The sequence below is a fragment of the Salarias fasciatus genome, chromosome 23 (genome assembly GCF_902148845.1).
Source record: "Salarias fasciatus chromosome 23, fSalaFa1.1, whole genome shotgun sequence".
Taxonomy (NCBI): Eukaryota; Metazoa; Chordata; class Actinopteri; order Blenniiformes; family Blenniidae; genus Salarias; species Salarias fasciatus.
Genome location: NC_043766.1, coordinates 21,629,612 through 21,650,715, shown reverse-complemented (window position 1 = coordinate 21,650,715; position 21,104 = coordinate 21,629,612). Strand labels below are relative to the sequence as shown.

The following is a 21,104-nucleotide window of genomic DNA, read 5'->3' as shown; positions in this document are numbered from 1 at the left end:
AGACAAAGATGCTGTCTGTTTATTGTGTTTGGTCTGAAAGGAGATTTTTACCACAATGGTTTCACACAGAACAGATCAGAGAGAGCTGTACAGAAGTAAACTGTCAAAGTAAAGTGCTAAACAAGATTTATACCATAAAGTGTGCTTTGCATCATATTATTTTATATTAATGTGTAAAAGAGCCACACATAGAGATGACAGTTTTACCATGAGTTGCCCACAAATAATAGTTAACAAATAAAACAAATAAACGTAACTTTTCTGTAAGGCACTTCAAGAACAGAACTTCCCTTGCATTCATGAATGGTTATGGAGGGCTTCTCGCATTTTTGTTGGCCTTGTGAGTCGTCACCACGTTACCCACCGACAGCGCAGCGCTGCTGACACTGGTTGATGAAGTGATAAAGCATTCAGGCTGGGCTCCTTGAGAGATGGCATAAGAGGAACGGCGGTGAAATGACCCCCTTCTGAACTTTGACCTGAGCTCCACTGGGTGAGGTGAGACACTGTGGACCTAGAGCACAGTCAGGTAAGAATGACTTTAGTGACCATTTTCCAAGCTCACATCCACAAACAAATTAGATTGTCCAGTTTTCCCCAATAAAACGTCAACGAAATAGTCTTTCATCAGTCCTCCTGCACTGTGGCTCCTGGTCTCATTAGCTTGTGCTCTGTTGATTATTACTTTAACTCCCCCTCATTTTTTTAATCTGGCACTACTGAAGATTACATTTTTTGGAACAATTATTTCTCTCCGCTGTTGCTCAATTTTGCTCGTGTGAGAAATGAGGAAGACCTCCTTTCTGACAACATTCACCCAGTATAGAGCATCATCACTGAGTGTAGCAGAACTCAGTGAGTTCTTACAGGTTCTTACTGGCATGTGTGACATTGTCTTTATGTTCATTATTGTCTCATAAGATCTTTTGCATGTGTGTCTTTTTGTTGCTACAACTTCATTTCTGAGAGTGAAATTAAAAGTATGACTTGCAAAAAATAAAAGAGAGAGAGACTAAGTTGTGCTGTTACACCCTCTGGAACATGCAAATACTTCACCTTGTGTTTCTTCTGAGCAGTGGAAATGATTTCGAAGGCGTGGAACGTCAGCGACGGTAAAAAAGCTGTCCAGGTAGTGAGCAGGGCAGTGAGCCATACAACAGGTTCTCTGAAGGCCTTCTCTGACACTCCTGTTGAAAACAAATGTAAAGAACAATGCTCCCTGCCCACAGAAATGAAGACAGATACAAAGGTTCTTCACACTGTTTAAAAGTAGACAACATTTAGAACAATTAGAGCGAGGCTTTATGTGGGTGTTGCATGTTTGTGTCAGTTTAAACTAAACTGTAGATCTTTCAGGGATGAGATGGTTGAACGTGCTCAATCTGAAAGATTTTCATCAGGTTACAGGTTAACAAATGAGACTGAGATGAGTGTAAATGTACCGATGTAGGTATAGTCGCTGGGTGCTCTCTGGTAGAGGCCTGGACTTTGTGTGATCCTTGAACAGATGAAGAACATCACCACAGAGAAACACACCGCCAAGATATTGTACTTGGTCCAAAATCTGGTCACCATCAGAACCTGAGAAACACAAACACTGTTATTAAAGTAAAAAGTGGTGACTGTATAGACAGCGCTGTTGATATGACAACGGCAACAACAAAAACAACGAGATTCATAAATCTCACTGCCCATGTTAATTTTTTTTCAGGACATTGTCATTTAGAGGAAATAATCTTCTTTTTAACATAATTTCTGACAGTAATATCACAGAAAAATAACATTCGCACAAAATATTTTGAACTTGGGCAGAGAAGCCAGAATACAACACAATCCACGATTAAGGATCAACTAAAACAGAACCAGACAGAATCGGTGGTCTGCACCTCCATGTACCTTACAGTGACATATCCCTACCTTGAGTTTGGGCTTGGGTCCCCTATGTGTGGAGTTTGCATGTTCTACATACATACTTGTGCAAAAGTTTGAGGTTTATTGGTGATCTGTCAGGAGTACCCTATATTCAACATATTCAGCTGGGGTAGGTCACAGCCCCTTTAAGTTGGATATAGTGTTGCAGGAGTTGGGTGGATTGATACATTGGCACAGCAGTAATTAGTTTAGATCTCTATTTTGAACCTGCTGGCTCCAAAGCCTGTTTTTGTGGCGTTCATGTTATTGCTTTGTCTGAGAGACGTTTCTTCCAGAGTCCAAAAGCAAACACAATCTTAAACTCACTCTAATTTCAACAACTGTAATTTCTGTGGCTTTGCAAGAGTGATGGTCTTCCTCGCTATTTTGGGTTAGCCTAAGGTAATGCGGCTAAGCTCAACCTGGATGACAGACAATGAAATGCCGTATGTTCATCCATCTTCAGTGCTCACTTTATCCAACTTGATGTTATGACGGACTTCATGAGGAAGTGTGTTCACTCAGTCACAGCTGAGACCTACACACTGCACACACACAAGCCTCGGTGAAAGTGTTAATCCCGATGCAGCAATGTTGCCTCAACAGTACAGCGGCTCCATCACGTAATTATGAAAAATTCCAGTTATCAAAGAAGAAGAAATAAATATTGCCTTCTTAGAATGAAAAACAATTTGATTGACTCTGATATGCTATCATGCATACCAATGTTAATCTCTTTATAACTCTGGCAATAATGTATTGATCTATATAACTTCTTGGAGATGTAAACCATACAATCTATTTGCATAATTTTGAATAAATACATAATTTAATAATATAAAGGGCTGTAGAATTTTTTAAGCATGTCTGAAAGGAATCCTAGTATACCACTTAACCAAGGACTAAATTATCTGACTGGTTCCAGACTTAGTCTGCATAGAACAATCCTAATCATACTGCCAATGTCATAAAGTGTAATCTTGGTTCTGATTCCAACATCATGCAATCTTTTCGGAATTACATGAGGAGACTGATGTAAATGAGAGTCAGTCTGCATCCACAGAAAATCTGCTCTCAGTTATAACATATGGTTTTGGTAACTTTCCTGTTTTCTGTAGGAGGCGAGCCAAATATAAGACCCAAAATCAGGCCAACATCAGCCTACAAGAGGCTCCAATCTGTCCAAGGAAAGGGCAAAACAGTCAAGCCACTTATGATGATATTCGTTTGTGTGCGGTCGCTGAGCTTAAAAACGTTTGAGACCTCATGTCTACAGCTTTACCGGGACACTAGTGGATGCAAAGAGAAGCGGCACTAAATTCTCTTCTTCACTTCTTTTAATTCACTCGGCATCAACTGAAGTGATGAGAAATACAACACATAATACTTATTCATATCATGTTCTTACTTTCTGACAATTTGTCATATTTGTCAAAACATGTTGCCCAGCAATGTATGTTATGGGAACTTTTATGTTATATCTATTACTGTAAGTCAGCAATAAGTTCAAAAACAAATAAAACAACACGTGTTGTAAGTGTTTTGTGCTTAATGCTCCAGAGTAACTCTAATTTAATTTCTATGATCTTGAATTGAATATTTTGCTCTCATTCTTTTGACCGATGTCAGCAACACATAAGTAACACAAGGTGACCTCCATGAAAATAGGATCCTGACCTCAACTGTGGCAGTGAATGTGGCTGCCATGGAAACGGTGACTGACATAGTCTGTCGGTCAAATGCCGTGTTGTAAAAAACTCCACACGGGATGAAGAAGAGAACGAGTGACGTGTAGACAGCATACAGGAGTGACAGGCACATCTTCAGAGGGCTAGACAGCTCCTGTCTCTGGCCACACTTGTAAAGCTCGGGCAATTTCAAGCTGTTCTCAGCACTTGTATCCTAGGAGGCAAACAGAAAGTTTTACCCTCATGTTTCTCACTTTCTCTGGCATTTCACCCAAAAAGTAAAACAAGACAATAAGGAAAAACACACACAAACAATCTTACCTGTTCAAAAATGGCAACACACATTATTGGTGTTGCTGTGTAGAAAACAGTGTAGAAAGCGATGAACCATCTCTCATACAAGTACTGTGAAAGAAATTAAGTGATTTAGCACCGGTTCATAACGAAACTACGAGGCTTTGTGTACTTTTAAGTATTGCGAGTGTTCCTAACTTGAGCACTGTAGCCATTGTAGCAGCCAAACCAAACATTCACAAGAGCAAAGGCACAGGTCTTGAACAGGAAGTAGCAGAGGAAGGTGGAGATGCGACGATACGACCAGCGGCCATGGACGAGCAGGAGTCTCTGCAGAAACTTGAATTGGGACAAGGCGTAGTCTGCATTCTGCACGGCCTGCCCCCCTTCCAACCCAGCCAATCCCACACCAATGTGAGCAGCTGGAGATGTAAAAAGACAAAATAAATATATAAGAGGAGATAAAAAAAAACAACACAGAATTCAGTTTGTACAATTTACATTTTTTGTCATTTCCATGTTAAGTCATAGGACCTACTTTTAATCATGTTAACATCGTTGGCACCATCACCAATGGACATTGTGACTGCGTGGGTGTGTTTCCTGACCAGAGACACAATATCAGCCTTCTGTGAAGGAGTCACACGGCAGCACAGCACAGACTGACACTGTTCTGCTATTTTCATGAACGTGGCCCCCCATTCTGGTCTCTGGTGCAATTCTGTCTGTGAAAACAAACAAACAAACAAATAACACCAAATAGTTCAGCTTGGTGGTAGTCATGTTTGCTCTTAGGTTTTAACGGTGCCTCCAGCAAAAAAACATGTTGAAGTCGTTTTGATGTCTCTCCCCTTAGTGGTCAGTCCAGTATTAGAAAATAAGGGAGATGTGATTGCCTGGCTTGAGAACACAAAGCAAACAGTGCAATGACTGCAAAGAAATCTCATTCTGAAAACTTTAAGCCTAAAACAGAACCCATCTGTCAATTTTAGCATTTTTTAAATACACGTTCAGTATCAGCATATGTGAATAAATGTTATAAATATAACTTATAATTTATAATTGCTCGTGAAACAACAACAGCAGCCAAAGTGTTGAGGCTGATGTGAAATTAAAGTCACACTGCTGAAAGGCTCTTTACGTTAACCAGCAAGGAAAACAAGCAAACAAGCTGCACAGGAAACATCTGAAAGGAACACAACTTGTTTCAGACAGATGATTAATTAACAGGCTGCACTGAAGGGCTGCAGCGAAAAACAATAAAAAAGTTTCATTAAAAAAGAAGCTATTTATTCTATATGAGTGGATATTGAGAACATGGGAAAAATATAGGCATTCTTCGTTCTTTGTTTACAGTCTTGGGCGGTGCTTACCAGCTCACATCCGGTGAGGACTATGGCAGTTTTGGCCTTGGCCATTCCGGTGTTCTCAGCCCACATCTCTGTCTGCTTGGCATTTTGGAAGCTGACTTGTGGATATGGAGACTGAAGTATTTGTCTGAAGGGTGAAACAAAGGTCATGATGCTGTGTGTGTGTGTGTGTGTGTGTGTGTGTGTGTGTGTGTGTGTGTGTGTGTGTGTTACTAACCTCAGGTCCTGCCACTCTAGTAATCGGTCATCAGGATCAAGTAGTCTACAAGAATATCCGATGTTCACTGCCGTCTCTAAGCCCGCAGGTCGGTCAGGGGGAAAAAATCCCAACAGCAAATGCTTCAGTGACGGTTCTTTACAACTGATGACAACTTTTGATCATCATGAATCTGCATCCTCTGCTGTGTGTCACAGTACCTTTTTTGTCTCCCGTCAGCACCCATACTCTAATCCCAGCCTCTTGAAGAAGAGCGATGGTTTCAGGAACTCCATCCTGAAGCTGGTCTTCTATTGCCGTCACACCCAGAAGCTATGAGACATTTTTCTATTAAATCTTCACAATCTACAGTTACTTTACTCCACATGTAGAGCGGCAGTAACAGGGAAGGAAAGCCATAACAGGCTAACTTTTAAGGCCACAACAAGACAAAACAAGATCTGAAAGAGCCCAAAATTGGAGTGATGTTCCACACACACAAAACTCACTTTAAGGGAAAAGTAAGGGGCAGAAACCTTGTAGCACAATGTTAATAATAAAGAATTATCAACACTGGGCTTTCAATATGGAGCAGTCGGCCTGCGTTAAATGAAGGAATGACAATAAACATATAAAATCACAGTCAGCGAGAGCTCACCAACAGGTCTCTCTCCATCTGATCGTACAGCTTTTCCAGCACTGCTTCGCGGTCAGAGGTCACCATGGTAGCAGACTCGACCAGAGTTTTGCTCCACTCCTCCCATGTTGCCTCAGGAACAGATCGAACTGCAACACACAGCGTCCTCAGACAGTTCTCTGCAAACACCTGACAGAGTAAAGGTTAAAACGACATTTAGTAGGCTGCAATGTTTTGCATGCAGTCAGTTTCACAAGGGTGGAGGTTTGAGGACAAAATGAACATTTCTGTCACACACGGCTATGTCTCAGACGCTAAACTAGATTGAAAGTGGAGATGACTGGCCTCATCCTTGTTTCAAGCCCTATAGATTATTGATCAAGAACTTTTAATTGATCTTTAACTACTCTCATTGGCGCACATAGGAGGGAGACAAATGGCATTGAATAGCGATAGTGTACATTAAATCAATTTTGACATGTGCACATCCCAGTCACAAAAATGAAATATCACTAGACAATCTCTGACTATTTCACTTGCTCCTCTTAAAAAGACTTCTTTATACTCAGTTTAGCTATTCTGAAAGAATTACATTAATAAGGAATAACAGTGAAGTGTAGGACATTACTTCCAGAGCTTTTTCAGTCCTTTCCATAAACGGACAGTCGTTCTGCAGCCTCTCCATGATGACAATATCTGCTCCTTTACAGTACAGCTTTAGCCCACCGTCTGGCTCCCGCACTGCAAAAAGACAGAGAGCCAGTCTGTAAACAGGTAAATATGTAACAGACGACAAGAGATTGTTTTGTGGAGGCAGAGTGATGGAATCGCTCCAGACAGAACAGTTCCCTACCCACCCAGTACAGACATACGTCTCCTCTTGCTGGTAAAGTCCAGCAGCGCTAGCAGCTGATACTGGCGGACAACACCCAGCTCGGAGATGACAATAAAATCCCTTGACCTTTTAAGAAAGACCCAGCCTAATTCTCTGGCTGCACCAACAAGGGCTTCCTCATCTGGGGATGCAGCCTGGTAAACTGGAATCTCTGCAGACAGAGATGAGGCAGAGGTAAACATGTCGTCTCACAGGAATGGGCTGCTGTATCAGTCAGTTACTGTCATGTAAGAAATTATATCAGACTGCTGAATAAAGCTTATGATGTAAGAACTGAAAACAACTTTTGAGTTACTTAACAATACGCAAGCGGTGTCTGAGATTGCACTTGTCAGTGAATCGCAATGTGTTTATAATTAAATGCCTGAATTTTCATATCGAGACGAGTTTAATAATGACGATAGAAGTACTTCAGAATGGACCACAAAGAATACGAAATGATTAATCTCACCATTGCTCCACACTGCCATGACAGTGTGGCACAAAGCCAGAGCGGTGATGAACTGTCTGCTCATTGGACACTGCTGCTCTCGAAGTCGCTCCACTAGTTTTGGAGACGACATGAACAGACCTCCACATGAGTATGAGTTCCAGCTCAAATCCATGGGCTGAAAAATGAAAAAAACAACACGGGGCTGTTCTAAGGAACCACAGCATCTATCAAATATCTGGAAGTTCAAAATGATCACACAGCGTGTAACTTGAAGCAAGACTAGACACAAACATTAAGTCAAGTCACACAATGCAGAGCCAGGTGGAAAACGAACAAAACAGAATGAAAATACAAACACAGATGTGTGCTTATATGGTACCTCAAAATCTTCTGCTCTGACTGATGCATCACCTGTGAATGAGAAATTATTGGTTTGAAAGATTCGCAAAATGATTTAGAAATGGATTTAAGATGAGGAAAAAACAGCAACGATAAAACGGACTAACATGTGTTGTACATACTATATACAAATTGAATTAAAAGAACCCCATATAAAAACAGTTGCTTGAAAAGAATAAGATGGAGAATGAAAGAAAGAAAAAAGGAAATGGAACAGCAATCTTCTCAGACAAACTGGTTGATGTGATTCTGGTGATTCTGACAAGGTGTCAGTTACAGTTTGTCTTCTGTGGGCAGAGCTGGTGTTAAATATTTATTGGTTGGCAAGGTGGTTGTTGTGTATGAGCATGTTAAGTGACTCTGGTTGTCTCTGCGGAGGAAAGGGATTAATCCGAGGTTCATGTGAGGTTATTTCCCCAGAGCAGGCTGCGGTTTACTGTAAGCCAACGCACGAGCTTTGCTTCTTGCGCTCGGGGAACTTCTAGTTATTAAGTTAAAATGTTCCTGTTACTGTTAAAATGTCCATTATTAAATATCTAAAAGCAGAAATTGTGTGGGTCAATACACAGAATTCAGCATAAATCTTCATGCTATGAAACATAAGCGAACTTAAAGGAACACAGAGGGAAAATGGCCTGTTGATGTTAGTCCGCCTCATCTGAATTACATAAAGACCAAAGTCTGGATATCTAGACGTCTGGAATATACTGACAGAGGCACTGAAATGAAAAAAAATTCTCTAGACATTGCATAGATGTCAGTGATGAACAAAACTTACTCATCAGAGGTCACTGATGCTGCCACTGATTTACAAAGCATTTGACTTATTCTGTTGATAAATCATTGGTTCTTTCTTATGTTCTTTGTTTGAAATTGGAAAAAAAAAATTATAGAAGTACTTGGCATAAATGGGAGTTTTATAAAATACCATGATATCATTTGATGTTTCAGACTCCCTCTCTACAGTTGCTGAGCAGAACATTGTGTGTGAATGCATGGGTGGAAAGCAATCTTTCTTTCAAAGATGTGACCTTTATGCTTGATAATATTCACCTATTGATAGCTGATAGTCAAGATGATAAAGTGTCACTTGAGAAGCGAACGGGACAAAGAAACTCTTTGTATTAAACTGTCTCTTTGTAGCAGGGTAGCAGCAGGAATCTGAATATGGCACTGCTGACTTTTTGAAGAGCAAAGCATCTCTAATAATAACTTCTAATGTATGAGGACAAGATTCTCAGTGTTAGGAAGAATCCTGCATTCTGCAGAATGCTGGCTTTTCTTCTTCTTCTTCTTCTTTTTTTTTTTTTTTTTTTTTATTTTATTAATAAAAACTGATTTGAACACTTGTCAGAGGGTGAGAACTGGCCCCTGGTTCCACAGCCAGGACAATATAGGCATTGTTTCTTCTCAATCTTAGGTTTGAATATCGGTTGGAGCCTCATTTCCACGTCAGCATAGAGACCGTCAAAGACTGGAGCACAATTTTAATGAGGTCTCACACCTCCAAGTCTGCGTTCATGTGTGATCGACATACAGAAAAAGATAGCAGGGAAGAGAAGGACAGTTTTTTTCCACAAGTGATGAGAAGAGGGATCGTGAGTCCGGCTGGATTCAGGCAGGTAGCAGCAGCAATATGGTCAGCTGAAGCAAGCAGCTGAAATGAGTTTTCTCCACAGGGTGGAAGGCGTTACTCTTCATGATAGGGACGTGGAGCTTAACCATCAGTTTCAAACAACTTCTCTTCCACATTGAGGAGAGAGGTACGTTGGTTCTGATTATGATGAACCCAGACTACTGCCTCCAATAGTTTTGCCAGTCTCGATCAAACTTCAAGGAAGCCCTAAGGATGGGCCAGAGGGATTATGTCTCATATGGTCAGGTATCAGCTTGGGGTTAAAACAGAAGAGCTTGTAGAGGTGGAGGGAGCAGGGATTTCTTGGCTTCTTTTTCCTCCATACATCCCCTGCCTGGGTCTTGGACAAATGGAATCCTATCTATTAATTCATACGTGTACAGTTTTAATTATAACTAACTGAAGAAATATAATACTAAATGTTTAGGGATCCCCCCCCCCCCTCTTTTTGTTAGCTCATGAGATAATTCTGACTTAGCAACCAGTAATCAGTGACTTTGTTTTCTTACCAAAGATCTCCCCTGCTACGCAGCACTGTCGGAAGAGGAGACGATTCTGGGTCAGTGTCCCTGTTTTGTCACTCAGCAGGTATTCAACCTGGCCAAGCTCTTCATTCAGAGAGGTATTCCTGGCCTGGGCCGGTCTGTCGTCCTGCTGCCAGTACATGTTCACATCCCAGGCAATAAAGAGGCTGTGGATTGTGTGGATCATCTCAAAACTGCGCACACACACACGCACACGCGCACGCACACGCACACGCACACACACACACACACACACACACACACACACACACACACACACACACACACACACACACACACACACACACACACACACACATGCACACACGCGCGCGTAAAACTCAACAGAAACACAAACTTCCCACCTTCCTGCCCACCCACAAGCACAAATGATTGCAGTGTGGTAGATGGAACTAACGTGATGTAGAGCGCCATGGGCATGGCTGGGCTGAGGAGGATCATGTAGCTCCAGTACATGACGAAAGCGTTGTACACTGGATTGCCGTTAACCACCAGAGCAGACAGCAACTCTGTCTGGCTCATGACCTGACTTGAAAACACGCCGCTGGCAATGGCAAGGAGCAGAGCTGCCAACAGCAGAGACAGGATTATCTAGAAATCCAGAATATAGACACACACACACAGTTTACAGCTCTGTAAAATGCCTCACGCTTGTCATCCCCCTGCCCTTTACCCACTCACCCCGATCACCACTCTGTTGAAAAGTTTTTCCATCTGAGTCGTCTTCATTCTCACTTTCCCACAGTTTTTCAGGATCTTAGTGTCCGCGCCTGGCATAAAACAGACAACTATCAGATGCTATCGCTGCAGTGGCCCGGCCAAGTGAGTCAGAAGACCATCCTGCAGCCAGAGGGTGAGAGTTCAAGCCCCCGTGTCAGCAAGCTTCTGCTGATGTGCCCTTGAGCAAGATACTGAATCCCTACCAGCTCGGGGGTGTCTGACCCTGGTGCGAAGAGGTCAGCGGAAGAGAGAATTTTCCTCGGAGGGATCAATAAAGTATCACATTATGTTTTCCGGTGATGTTGTCTCAATCTCACATAGAATGTTGAAAGACATTGAACTTCATGTGTAAAAATGACAGAGCCATTCAAGGGCAGAACACTGATTCCAACTTAGTCCTACTACAGCAACATTATGTCAACTCTGATCCTGTTTAACTTAAAGAAGGTTGTGTCAAGTGTGAGGTTGGTTCGAGTTATAATCGGGCTAAACTGGGGTCACACCAATAGACAGTTTCTGATGAAAGGCATGAAACCCATCTCTGATCTATTGATCTGCTTCAGCAGAACTGAAAGGGTCACAGCTCTGACATCCACGGCACCTCTGCCTGGTCCAGTAATATCCGATCAATGATCACTTAAAAGACAGAAGAAGCTTGTAATCTGCCAGACGGCAACACACTCATACTTACGACACAGCTGCAAGACGTAGGTACTTAAGCGCCTTAATGAGTCATACACTGCATTTCACATTATGAAAACGGTCGTTGTACGGTTCATTGTATATAGCATCGTCATAATATATGGTTCGGCATCATTTAATTCTTTTGTTACAGACTTAGTGTTACTCTGATTTACTGCACAAGGCACATAAACTTGTTTTACCCTCTTTAATTGACTTTCATTTTGGACGCGACACAAGCCTTCAATTAATGACCATAAATTCCTTTTCCGGAATACAAAATCCATAGCAAACGTGACCATCTCTGCTCCTCTGAAAACGAGTTCTTCTTCTTACCCGTGTATACAGCCAGTCCATAGGCAAAGTCTGTGTTGCGTAGGACTGTTCCCCTCAGGAGGATGTGGTCGTTGTCCAGGACAAGACACTCTCCTCGCCACTGCAGCTGACCTCTGAAGGTGTACAGGCGATTGTTTGGTTCCTCACAAAGCACAACACCTGCAACAAGACAATCGTTTTCATTTTCTCATAGTGGAAGGAGGCAGATTTGGTGTTTTTAAGAGCGTATAGGATGGATTCTTGAACAGAAAACATTTTTCACCATCAAAGGCACTGAGGGCCTCCTCAGACGGGTGAGAGGTCAGCTCGGTGTGTGTAGCACTAAGTGCCTGCCGGAACTTGAGGTTGGTCTCACTGAGTGGAGAAGTAGAGAAAAAAAAAGAATTGCTCAAAGTTTGCAGATGCCATTGACAATTTCATTACAAACAAGAAACTAGTATGCTGTTCAAAAACTAGATAAGAAATCTAAATTTTAAGAGGACTGAAGCTGTATATATTGTTTCAAGGGTTCGTCTGCACCAACTCTGATAACAATGTTTAGAGCATCAAGCAGTATAAAGCTAAATATATTAAAAAGACTACTTCACATCTGTTACTCATGTCCATCACAATTGTTTGTTCATTTCCTAATGGCACTGACGGTCATCTTTAAAATAGAAAATTCTTCTATCTCTTTTTAATCTCTTGGAATATTGCTGTGGTAGTCAGCATTACATACAGTCAGTGTGTTGGTTTGATTGCATAGTTTGAATTATTCTTGTTAATTGTGGATTTATTCCTTTTAAAAAATGTTTACAATGTGCACAAAAAAAAGAAAAAAAAGAAAAGGGTTTCTGCATACATGTCTACATACATTGTCCAAAATGAAAAAAGGAGGGAAGAGAACATTGCATGAAACATGTTGAGGTTTCATTGTTTTTCTTACCCATCAATATCAGCTGTCTCCACATAGCATAAGCTGTGAGGCTCGGAACTGCACAGAAGCAGAAGATCTGCCTAGGATGACGAGTAAAAGCAAGACAAAACTGAATAACAAAACATGGTAAGATGAAACTTATTAGAAACGCACATCATTATGTGCATTGAGAATTAACAAATCTTTCAAAGTTCAGCTGAAGGATAACACTCCTCTAAAAGTATGATGAATTTTAAATAACTGTGTGAATATCAATTTAATACAATCTCATTCTACCACAGAAACTGATCAACAATAGACAAACCACATGTACTCTTAATATATTTTCAAAATTGTGAAGCTCACAGGGATGACTTGGCCTTTGTGGATTCGGACCACATCTCCCACATGCAGATCCTTCCACTGTACTGTTTTAAAACTGAAAGATAAAAACGCTACCAAATTAATGTGTTATAATGTTGGAAATTTTAAATATACTGGATATACACATAATTTTGTTATATAACATAAACTGTAATTAATACAACACATTTTATTTTTAAACTCATCAATTATGAAACTGTATTTGTTAAAAACACACAACACAGGCTATCTATAATTTCCTATAATTTGTGTGTGCGTGTGTGTGCGTGTGTGTGCGTGTGTGTGGTATTTTCACTTTGCAAGGTAGTGATGACAACACACTTTAATCCACACAGCTCTGAACCTGATATTAACATCTATTGTTATCTTATATTTGTGTCTAACATCTGCACAGAAATGATGCGCTGATTTTCTGGGCTTTAATGGGCAAAGAAGCCATCCAGGGATTCACTCATTCACACTTCATTAGAGATGCATTTGACTGTTTCAAAATGGAGCTGTCCTGACTCCGGAGAGAATAACACATTGCCTTTGTCCTCACCTCTGGGAAGCAAGTATCTCACAGGGCCTGGCGTTAATCTCAGAGTCACAGCGCCTTCTCTCCTGGACCAGAGACGAGGACAGAGACACAGATGAGCAGTGGAAAAAGGGTGAAAAAGTGAATGAAAGAGATGATTGAGACGGGTTGGTAGATGTGACAAGGAGGCAAGATAAGAGTGATAGACAGAGAGTGTGTGAGAGGGAGTGAGAGTGGCGGTGAAAGGTTGGACAGCAGCGAGGAGAAAGGAGAAATGCCATTACAGGGCTCTACAGTGACACCAACTGGAAGATTTACACCCTCCACTAAATGATTAGTCAATAGAGAGGGGTCAAGCAAGTGTTTCACCCAGAGCTGTTAACGACCGTAACTCAGTGATGCACTTAACCAGAGAATTCTCCATGCAAAACATCACGCCTGCATTTAAAAGGAAAAGCTTTAATGATAGGGGGGAAAATTAATGCTACTGGGATGACTGGTTTTGTCAATGAGGAGAGGACAAGGAGTCAATGAGGACAATGAAGGGGAGAAAAGAGTGCGTACATTGCTAAGTGCCAAGAGCATCATTGCATATGTGAAGGTGGTCATATATTTGCATTTAAATTCATGCATGCTCGTAAGACCGCATACATCCAGCTGAGAAATACAATGCATCCAAGCATCCCTCATAGAGACGGTCAGGAAGAGATAAGCAGGGTTGGCGGTCGTACCATGTCGTGAACGATGTCTTTCACTCCTTTCACACTGAGTACAAAGAGTAGCGGGATCATGGTGATGTACCACGGTATGGACGAGATGATGGGGATACTCTGGAAAGCACATGCAGATCTGAGCACTTTCTACAGAAACGAAAACACTCTCAACAAACACTGAAACGAAATGGCAGAATCCCTCAGTTAATTACTGGAACAATTTCCCTTCTGGGATCAATAAAGTCTATTCTATTCTATTCTATTCTATTGTAAATCTGTGCTTTGTAAACTTGGTGGATATGTGTCTTGTTGGAGATTTCTGCGGAGCACGAAACATCTCACCCTATTATCTTCGGTAAGACCAAGTGTCCCGGGGTGTTTAAAGTGGCTTCGACACTGACCAGACACCTCAAAGTGTTGTAGACTTGACCTAAAAGTTGTAGTTCGCATGCTGCCCGTATCATCGATCCTACTGGGAGATTTACATTTACTGGACAACTCAGTACATTATTATTATTATTATCATTATTTTTTTTTTTTTTTAGACTTTCAGAGGATTTGTCAGTATTTGCATGACTGTTGTGATTGTGCGTTACTGCTGCATTCTGTAGCAGTTTCCACTGCTAAAGCATCAGAGTCTCACCTCCTTCGGCATATTAGCTCCTCATTCAAGTTAAACAGGCTAAGGTATGCTGGACTTTGCTCATACTTTGGTGCTCGTACTCTCTCTCTCTCTCTCTCTCTCTGGCTGGGTGTGTGTGTGTGTGTGTGTGTGTGTGTGTCTTTTATTTTACTTATTTAAAAAAATATCACAAATGATTTGAGAAACCATATGTGTCTGTTTATTCAAAGTGAACGCTTTTCTATCCCAAAAATGTGAATGAAAGAAGGTGTTCTTTGTGATCAGGCTAAATCCTGAGATTGCAATTATGATTTTGATTTTATTTCTTTTTTTAAACATGAATATGTATGTAATTTGAATTGTGTGGTAAAAGCTGAGACTTCATACTACCTGCAACACCAGCATGAGCAGAAAATAGAGATTGGCTGCTCGCTGGAACTGTTCATACAGTGTTAGCGGCAGGAAGGTCAGCAGGGAGTACTTGTGGCTGCGTATCACATTGTCCTAGCAACCAAAGGGGAGAGTCACTTAGGAGTTAGTGCAGCATGAAGGAGCACAAGGGAAATTCACACATGTCAACACATTAACATATGCCTAAATGTATTAGCGTGCCAACAGGTGTGTGCACGTGTGACTGACTCACTGCATATCGTCCCCAATGGAAGCACAGGAAGGACTTCTTCTGTTTGTGTTTGTGGTAGTGGTGTCTGTTTGCCAGCACTTCCCACGTGAGGCCTGCCAGACACACCGTCAGCTCTCAGTCCATTTGCATGCAGTCATTTGTAGAGAGATGGATGTGTGTGCATGTGTATTAATACAATGGTGTATGCAGCATACTTCTGCTAACCATATCTCAAGGGGCTGGTATATCACCCCACTTAGAGCTTCATGGGAGGAAAAAAAAATAAAAAAGCTAAAAGCATATGCTAAAGACATAAATAAAAACTGTGTAGAGTGCACACAAAACTGATATTTTGTAGTGATGGATACCAGTAATACACTCTTTTTATATTTAAAGACGAAGACTTAAGCTACTCCCTTAATTGTTCTTACTTTGCATATTGAGGTAAAAAGACAGCTGTAGCAGGGTAGAAACTGAGCAAATTATAGAAATATGAACAATGAACAACATACCAGATTCAAAGCCTTCCTTTGCCATGGTGCTCGGCAGACTACAGTGTTAATGGACTCCAGTTAAGCTGCAGGAAGTTCAAACACAGAAAACTTATGCCCAACCATATTCATTAGTCTTGTAACTACAGTAGCTTTAATAATCCTTTTGAAGTCTTTACATCATTAGATGTTTGACCAATCACATCTAATCAAAAATATCCCACAAAACCTCAAAAAAAGAAAAGGAGGAACTAATCGAATACAGTCCAAATAATAAGGACCACTAGAACTTTTTTTTTTTTAAATCTCTCAATTGAATTTCTAAACAATTTATGCATAATGAAAATTAATTACAATCCTGAACTTATACAACACATCCGGGCATGTTGTCATGCAGAAGGTCAAAAGTCAGTGCTGCTGATTCATACCTTTTCTCCAGCCGTACCTCTACTCAGCTCAGCCAGTTTTCTTGAGGTAAACTGAGAGTGCTTGGTTGTCAGTATGATGAAATACTGAGAAATTAACTGATTCTTCAAGCTGGATCTTTGCTGGGTCCAGAATGAGTAACACTGCTGAGACTGAAACCTATATCTGCTCTGACCCAATCATTTGCATCAAGCCTGTGATGTTTGACAACACTGTCAAAGCATATCAATCAACATTTGAATAATAACTAATGACTGTCAATGGAACATCTGATCAACAACCAAATAATGAATTAAATTTGTTAAAAAGTAACAGAGAACCACAAATTTGAGCATAATTTTAAAACAGCGTTTCCAACTATTCGTAAAGTTGGTTTGTGCTGCAGGAAATAGTAACACTGCCATAGAAAAACACACCCACATACATCAGAAAACACCCTATACTCACTTGCATCCTCTTCTCCTACTGTTCTGTCGTCCTCTTGCAACTCCTGCTGTGTGGTGACAGGGCTGCGCCACCAATCACTAACCTCCTCTGACCAAAGTTATTTGTTAACATGAGTGTTTTCATTAGCTTTTCTCTGCTGCTCTTCTGTATCCAAATCAGGTCCATTCATCTCCCTGCTTTGTCCTGATGTAACATGACTCTGGCTCCACCTTTGTCTCTCCCAGGTGAGGACGGCTGAATCACAACCTGCGCTCCCCATAGGTCTTACCTGAGGAAGGAAGGGCGGAAGAAACAGGGCCATGGCATGAGCATCAAATCACATTACAGGTCCCTGATTTCATGGAAAGAAAGTAAGCAAAGTAAGTGAGCAAAGGTCAATGCTCTCTCTCTCTCTCTCTCTCTCTCTCTCTCTCTCTCTCTCTCTCTCTCTCTCTCTCTGAGAGTGTGCGTGTGTGTTCGAGTGTACGCGAGTGTGTGTGTATATGTGTTTTCAAGTAACCCAAATACCTTAAGCGTCCCAGAAAGTCTTAGTTTCACAATGCTGCTTTCACTCAGCAGCTCCAGCAGGAGTATCAGTTTACCACTATGTGAAAGCAGTGAAGCCTCCAATTTGGACCAGGAATCCACGAACAACTCTAAAAGTTTGTCTTCATTCACTGTTATTCTATTTGATTCTGTTACAGTCTTCATCCACAAATAATTATTTCCTTATGTTTATTATTAACAATGGTTTACATGATAGAAAATCTTATCTCAACAAAATCATTAAAACAAACAAATGAATAAAAAATAAAATCCAATCCTGACTGAGGAAAATCTATTTCTGTTACTTGCTTACAATAATAAAAGCAAAACATACCATGGCTTGACAATTAATATGACATTAACAATTTTAAAACACAATATTAAAAAGGGGAAAATAAAATAAAACACAAGATTCACTTTTCAATGTGTATATAACTGATTAGTAAGATATTTCCTTACCAGTGACAAAAATACAAAGACATAGTGACTGACTTCACTGAACATGTCTCATCAGGTACAGTAAAAATATTTTCTCTGGCCTTCCTCCTACCCTTTTTAATGCATCTAATGCCACCTGCTGGAGGCAAGTCCCCACTGCACGTAAACCATCAGATGAAGGTCAAACAGTGTGTGAATGTGTTAGACAATAGTAACTCTACGCAACAGGGAGCTCACTGAAGTACACTGTTTGTCAGTTAAATGTAGTATTTGTGGTTTCATATCTCTTTGTTTCATTTGTCTTCCTTAAGCGCAGTCACCCCCACAAAGGCCACACATCAACACCTGAAAGCATGCCTGCTGAATTTCTTTTAGATGTCTGTAAGCTGCAGTGTGTGCATATCTAGGCCAACCTTTCCTATCTATTTTTACAGCTGGGTTGTACAGCACAGTGGTTAGGAAGATGTGGCAATGTATGTGACAGGGGTGTCTTAACCCTCCACAAACAAATTGCATTCAAAAAAGGCCAGGCTTTTCATTTTACAGTTTAACCGTTGCCCAATACAATTGGCAAACCGCGCAAACAAAATTCATAAAATCTGTCTCTGAGCTTGTGGTTGTGGGCTGAGCATCAAGCTGGTGGCTGAAAAAAAAAAACAACAACCAAAAAACTGAATAGCAGAGCTTAAACTTATGGATGATTTATCATTAATACACCTGGATTCAATAGTTTTGTTGCAATGTTTATTTCAATGTCAGTTGTTTTTTTGGGTTTGTTTTTGTTTTTGTTTTTTGTTTTGTTTTTTGTGCCAAGCAGTATTTCTCTGAACCCTAACCAGGAGTCTAAAGTAACTTATTTTATGTGGCTCACAAGTCAAAGAATTACTGGTTAAGCCGAGAGAAGACCATTTTGGAACTTAACACATAATCAACCAATTTCAAAATTAACAATACTAAGGATATCAAAATATTTTTATTAAAACCTCATATGCTGTGATCAGAGTGTAAATCTAAGAAGACAAAACAGGTAAATGTTTATTTCATTAAATGTAATCTGTTAAAAAAAATCAAGTCTTAAGTACTTTATTGAGTTACCTTATTTTGACTGTCAATGATACCAAATTGATCAAATGGCAAGTAAAAACGAGGACTATCTTTAGAAAATATTGCATTATATTTTAAGGACCTGCTGTTAACAGAAGTCTTTGAAACACTTGGATCTGACCAGTTCATGTTTATGTTGCTCTTCTTGACTTCATATACTTCAGATTCACAGCCTCGCCACCTTATCGGCAGCCTGTGGAGGACGCAAACAGAAGAGGAAGGATAATTCAAGTTGAACTTCTCCAAATTTTTGTTACATACCGAATGAAACTTTTCAAACGTGCGAAATCTAGAGTGACTTTAATAGTGCAGTGCTGACCACAGTAACCACTGTGCTGCAGCTCCTCAATGCACAATGACAGAAAGCATTTTGTTCAAAGAAGTAATAAAGACAGTGATGATTATTCCTTGTTGCTGTAAAGTATGTTGAAATACATATTTGCATCTTCTGCATTCCCAAACTGGATCAGACAACATGAAATATGATCTTATATGAAGCACGATGATATTCTTTTGGACATGTGATCATTTCACTCCAACCAACAGCGAACAAACACAATGTCCTTGTCACATAACACCCCATCAGAGTTACAGGCTACGTTTCCTTTAATGTAATGCAATGTGAAAAAGTGCGTTCTCCTGCCATGTTGTATCTCACAGGATCAGATCATCTTTAGACCACCTCTGCGAGTGTGAGAAAGCCCTGTGCTGTCAAAAGGTAGCCAGTGCTCTTATTTGTCAACATTCAGGGTTGGAGGGTTGTGATGTGGCTGCTCTTCAAAAGTCACACTGAGTGTGAGGAGGTGCTATCTTCCGCTTCCTGTTAAAAGTTGTTGGCAGCTCGACTGTAAATTAAGGATCTGCAATCAGGATGGCGAATGTTGACCTCAACCATCCCATAGATGACCTAATTGTAAAGCTACCAAAGAAATCAGGGATGTGAGATTAAGACTGAGCCACAGAGCCCAGAATATGGAAACCTGCTAAAAGTAGAACATGTGTGAGGCAGTCGCGCAGTGTGGTGGAGTGCAGGTTCATGTGTGAACGCCGATGGTTAGGTGATAACACCATTAGAGTGTGCAGTGAACAAAGCGATTACATTAAGCACAGATAATGAGTCGCTTGGTGGTCACACTTGTGTGAACAGTTTGACACATTATAGTGAGGTTGAAAAAGTTTACAGGATGACAGTATTTGATAAACAAACAAAGCTATCACATTCTATTAAAACCCGAGATGTTGGCAGCAACTCCACCTCATTGAACCAATAGATTTCACAGAATAAAAGTAATGAACTGTGTTGTTTAACATTGCAAATTGAGAATTTAATCTGAGCATTTGATTAGAAAATTGTAACCATGTTTCTTTCTATCTTTTTTTTTTTCAAATTGATTGCTCTTCAAAGATTAAAAAACATCTTTTGTGTTAATATACAATTCAGGTTGAATTCAAGCTAATGAAGAAAAATCCTGGCATCACTGCAGAGGCTGTCAATTCATACACTATTACAGTATTGTGAGAAAGCCCACACAGACAACAACTGTCACATGAGTAAAACTCACAGATGATGTGATTAAAATGGCAAAGCTCAATAACTGCATGGGAAATTAAAGAAAAGAAAGCCCACATCAAACAAGAAGATATTTAGTCGAACTGAATGGGAACTGCAACAAGAACTCACCACTGACAATCTTTTCCTCTCCGACTGACTGACAAGTAACAACGGCTCTGAAACAATCCCTTAGTCTACTGAAAGGTCACCTCAGGCAGAAACAGGATTTTCTTTTTCTCTTGTGCGTTTTAGTTCTTCACAAATCATATATATGTATAAGTACTATTGTGGCTTGATTTGACAACAAAGTCTCCGGTGCAGCAATTCAAAATTGTCAATGAAATTTACAGTCAACTAGACACAAAGTTGGAGTAAAATGACCTATCAGGAAATTACCTTAACTCCTATGGGGCCATATTATTATTATTATTGCTATTATTATCATTATTATTATTGTTGTTATTATTATTACTATTATTATTATTATTATTATTATTATTATTATTATTATTATTATTATTATTATTATCATTAATTATTATTATTATCATCATGATTATTATTGCTGTTGTTGATTTTGCTATTATTATGTTTCTTTTAAAGTATTATTAATATTAAGGATGGAAT

At 40.1% G+C, this 21,104-nt stretch overlaps 1 protein-coding gene across 1 annotated transcript; it reads right to left on the bottom strand.

Moving 5' to 3' along the window:
• Positions 1–307: 307 nt before the first annotated feature.
• Positions 308–16,994, bottom strand: atp8b3 (ATPase phospholipid transporting 8B3). The gene is made up of 28 exons (XM_030083715.1): positions 16,859–16,994; positions 16,007–16,071; positions 15,516–15,607; positions 15,263–15,376; positions 14,269–14,367; positions 13,562–13,623; positions 13,003–13,075; positions 12,667–12,737; positions 12,004–12,095; positions 11,742–11,900; positions 10,686–10,774; positions 10,402–10,595; positions 9,969–10,177; positions 7,804–7,835; positions 7,443–7,599; positions 6,954–7,142; positions 6,725–6,837; positions 6,118–6,285; positions 5,681–5,792; positions 5,481–5,556; positions 5,267–5,390; positions 4,432–4,618; positions 4,092–4,315; positions 3,921–4,004; positions 3,589–3,813; positions 1,443–1,581; positions 1,057–1,187; positions 308–514 (listed from the first exon to the last, which is right to left on the bottom strand). Exons 2-28 carry the CDS (start codon positions 16,029–16,031, stop codon positions 308–310), a joined length of 3,447 nt encoding a protein of 1,148 aa, XP_029939575.1. The 5' UTR covers positions 16,032–16,071; positions 16,859–16,994.
• Positions 16,995–21,104: the final 4,110 nt, after the last annotated feature.

What these genes read in the sequence shown, in the direction of transcription:
- atp8b3 (XM_030083715.1), bottom strand. Translation starts at nt 16,031, where the DNA reads ATGGCAAAGGAAGGCTTTGAATCTG. An exon ending in AAAGGAAGGCTTTGAATCTG is followed by an intron (nt 15,608 to 16,006) that starts GTATGTTGTTCA and finishes TGTGTCTGGCAG; the next exon opens with GCCTCACGTGGGAAGTGCTG. An exon ending in CATGGCAGTGTGGAGCAATG is followed by an intron (nt 7,143 to 7,442) that starts GTGAGATTAATC and finishes CTCTGTCTGCAG; the next exon opens with AGATTCCAGTTTACCAGGCT.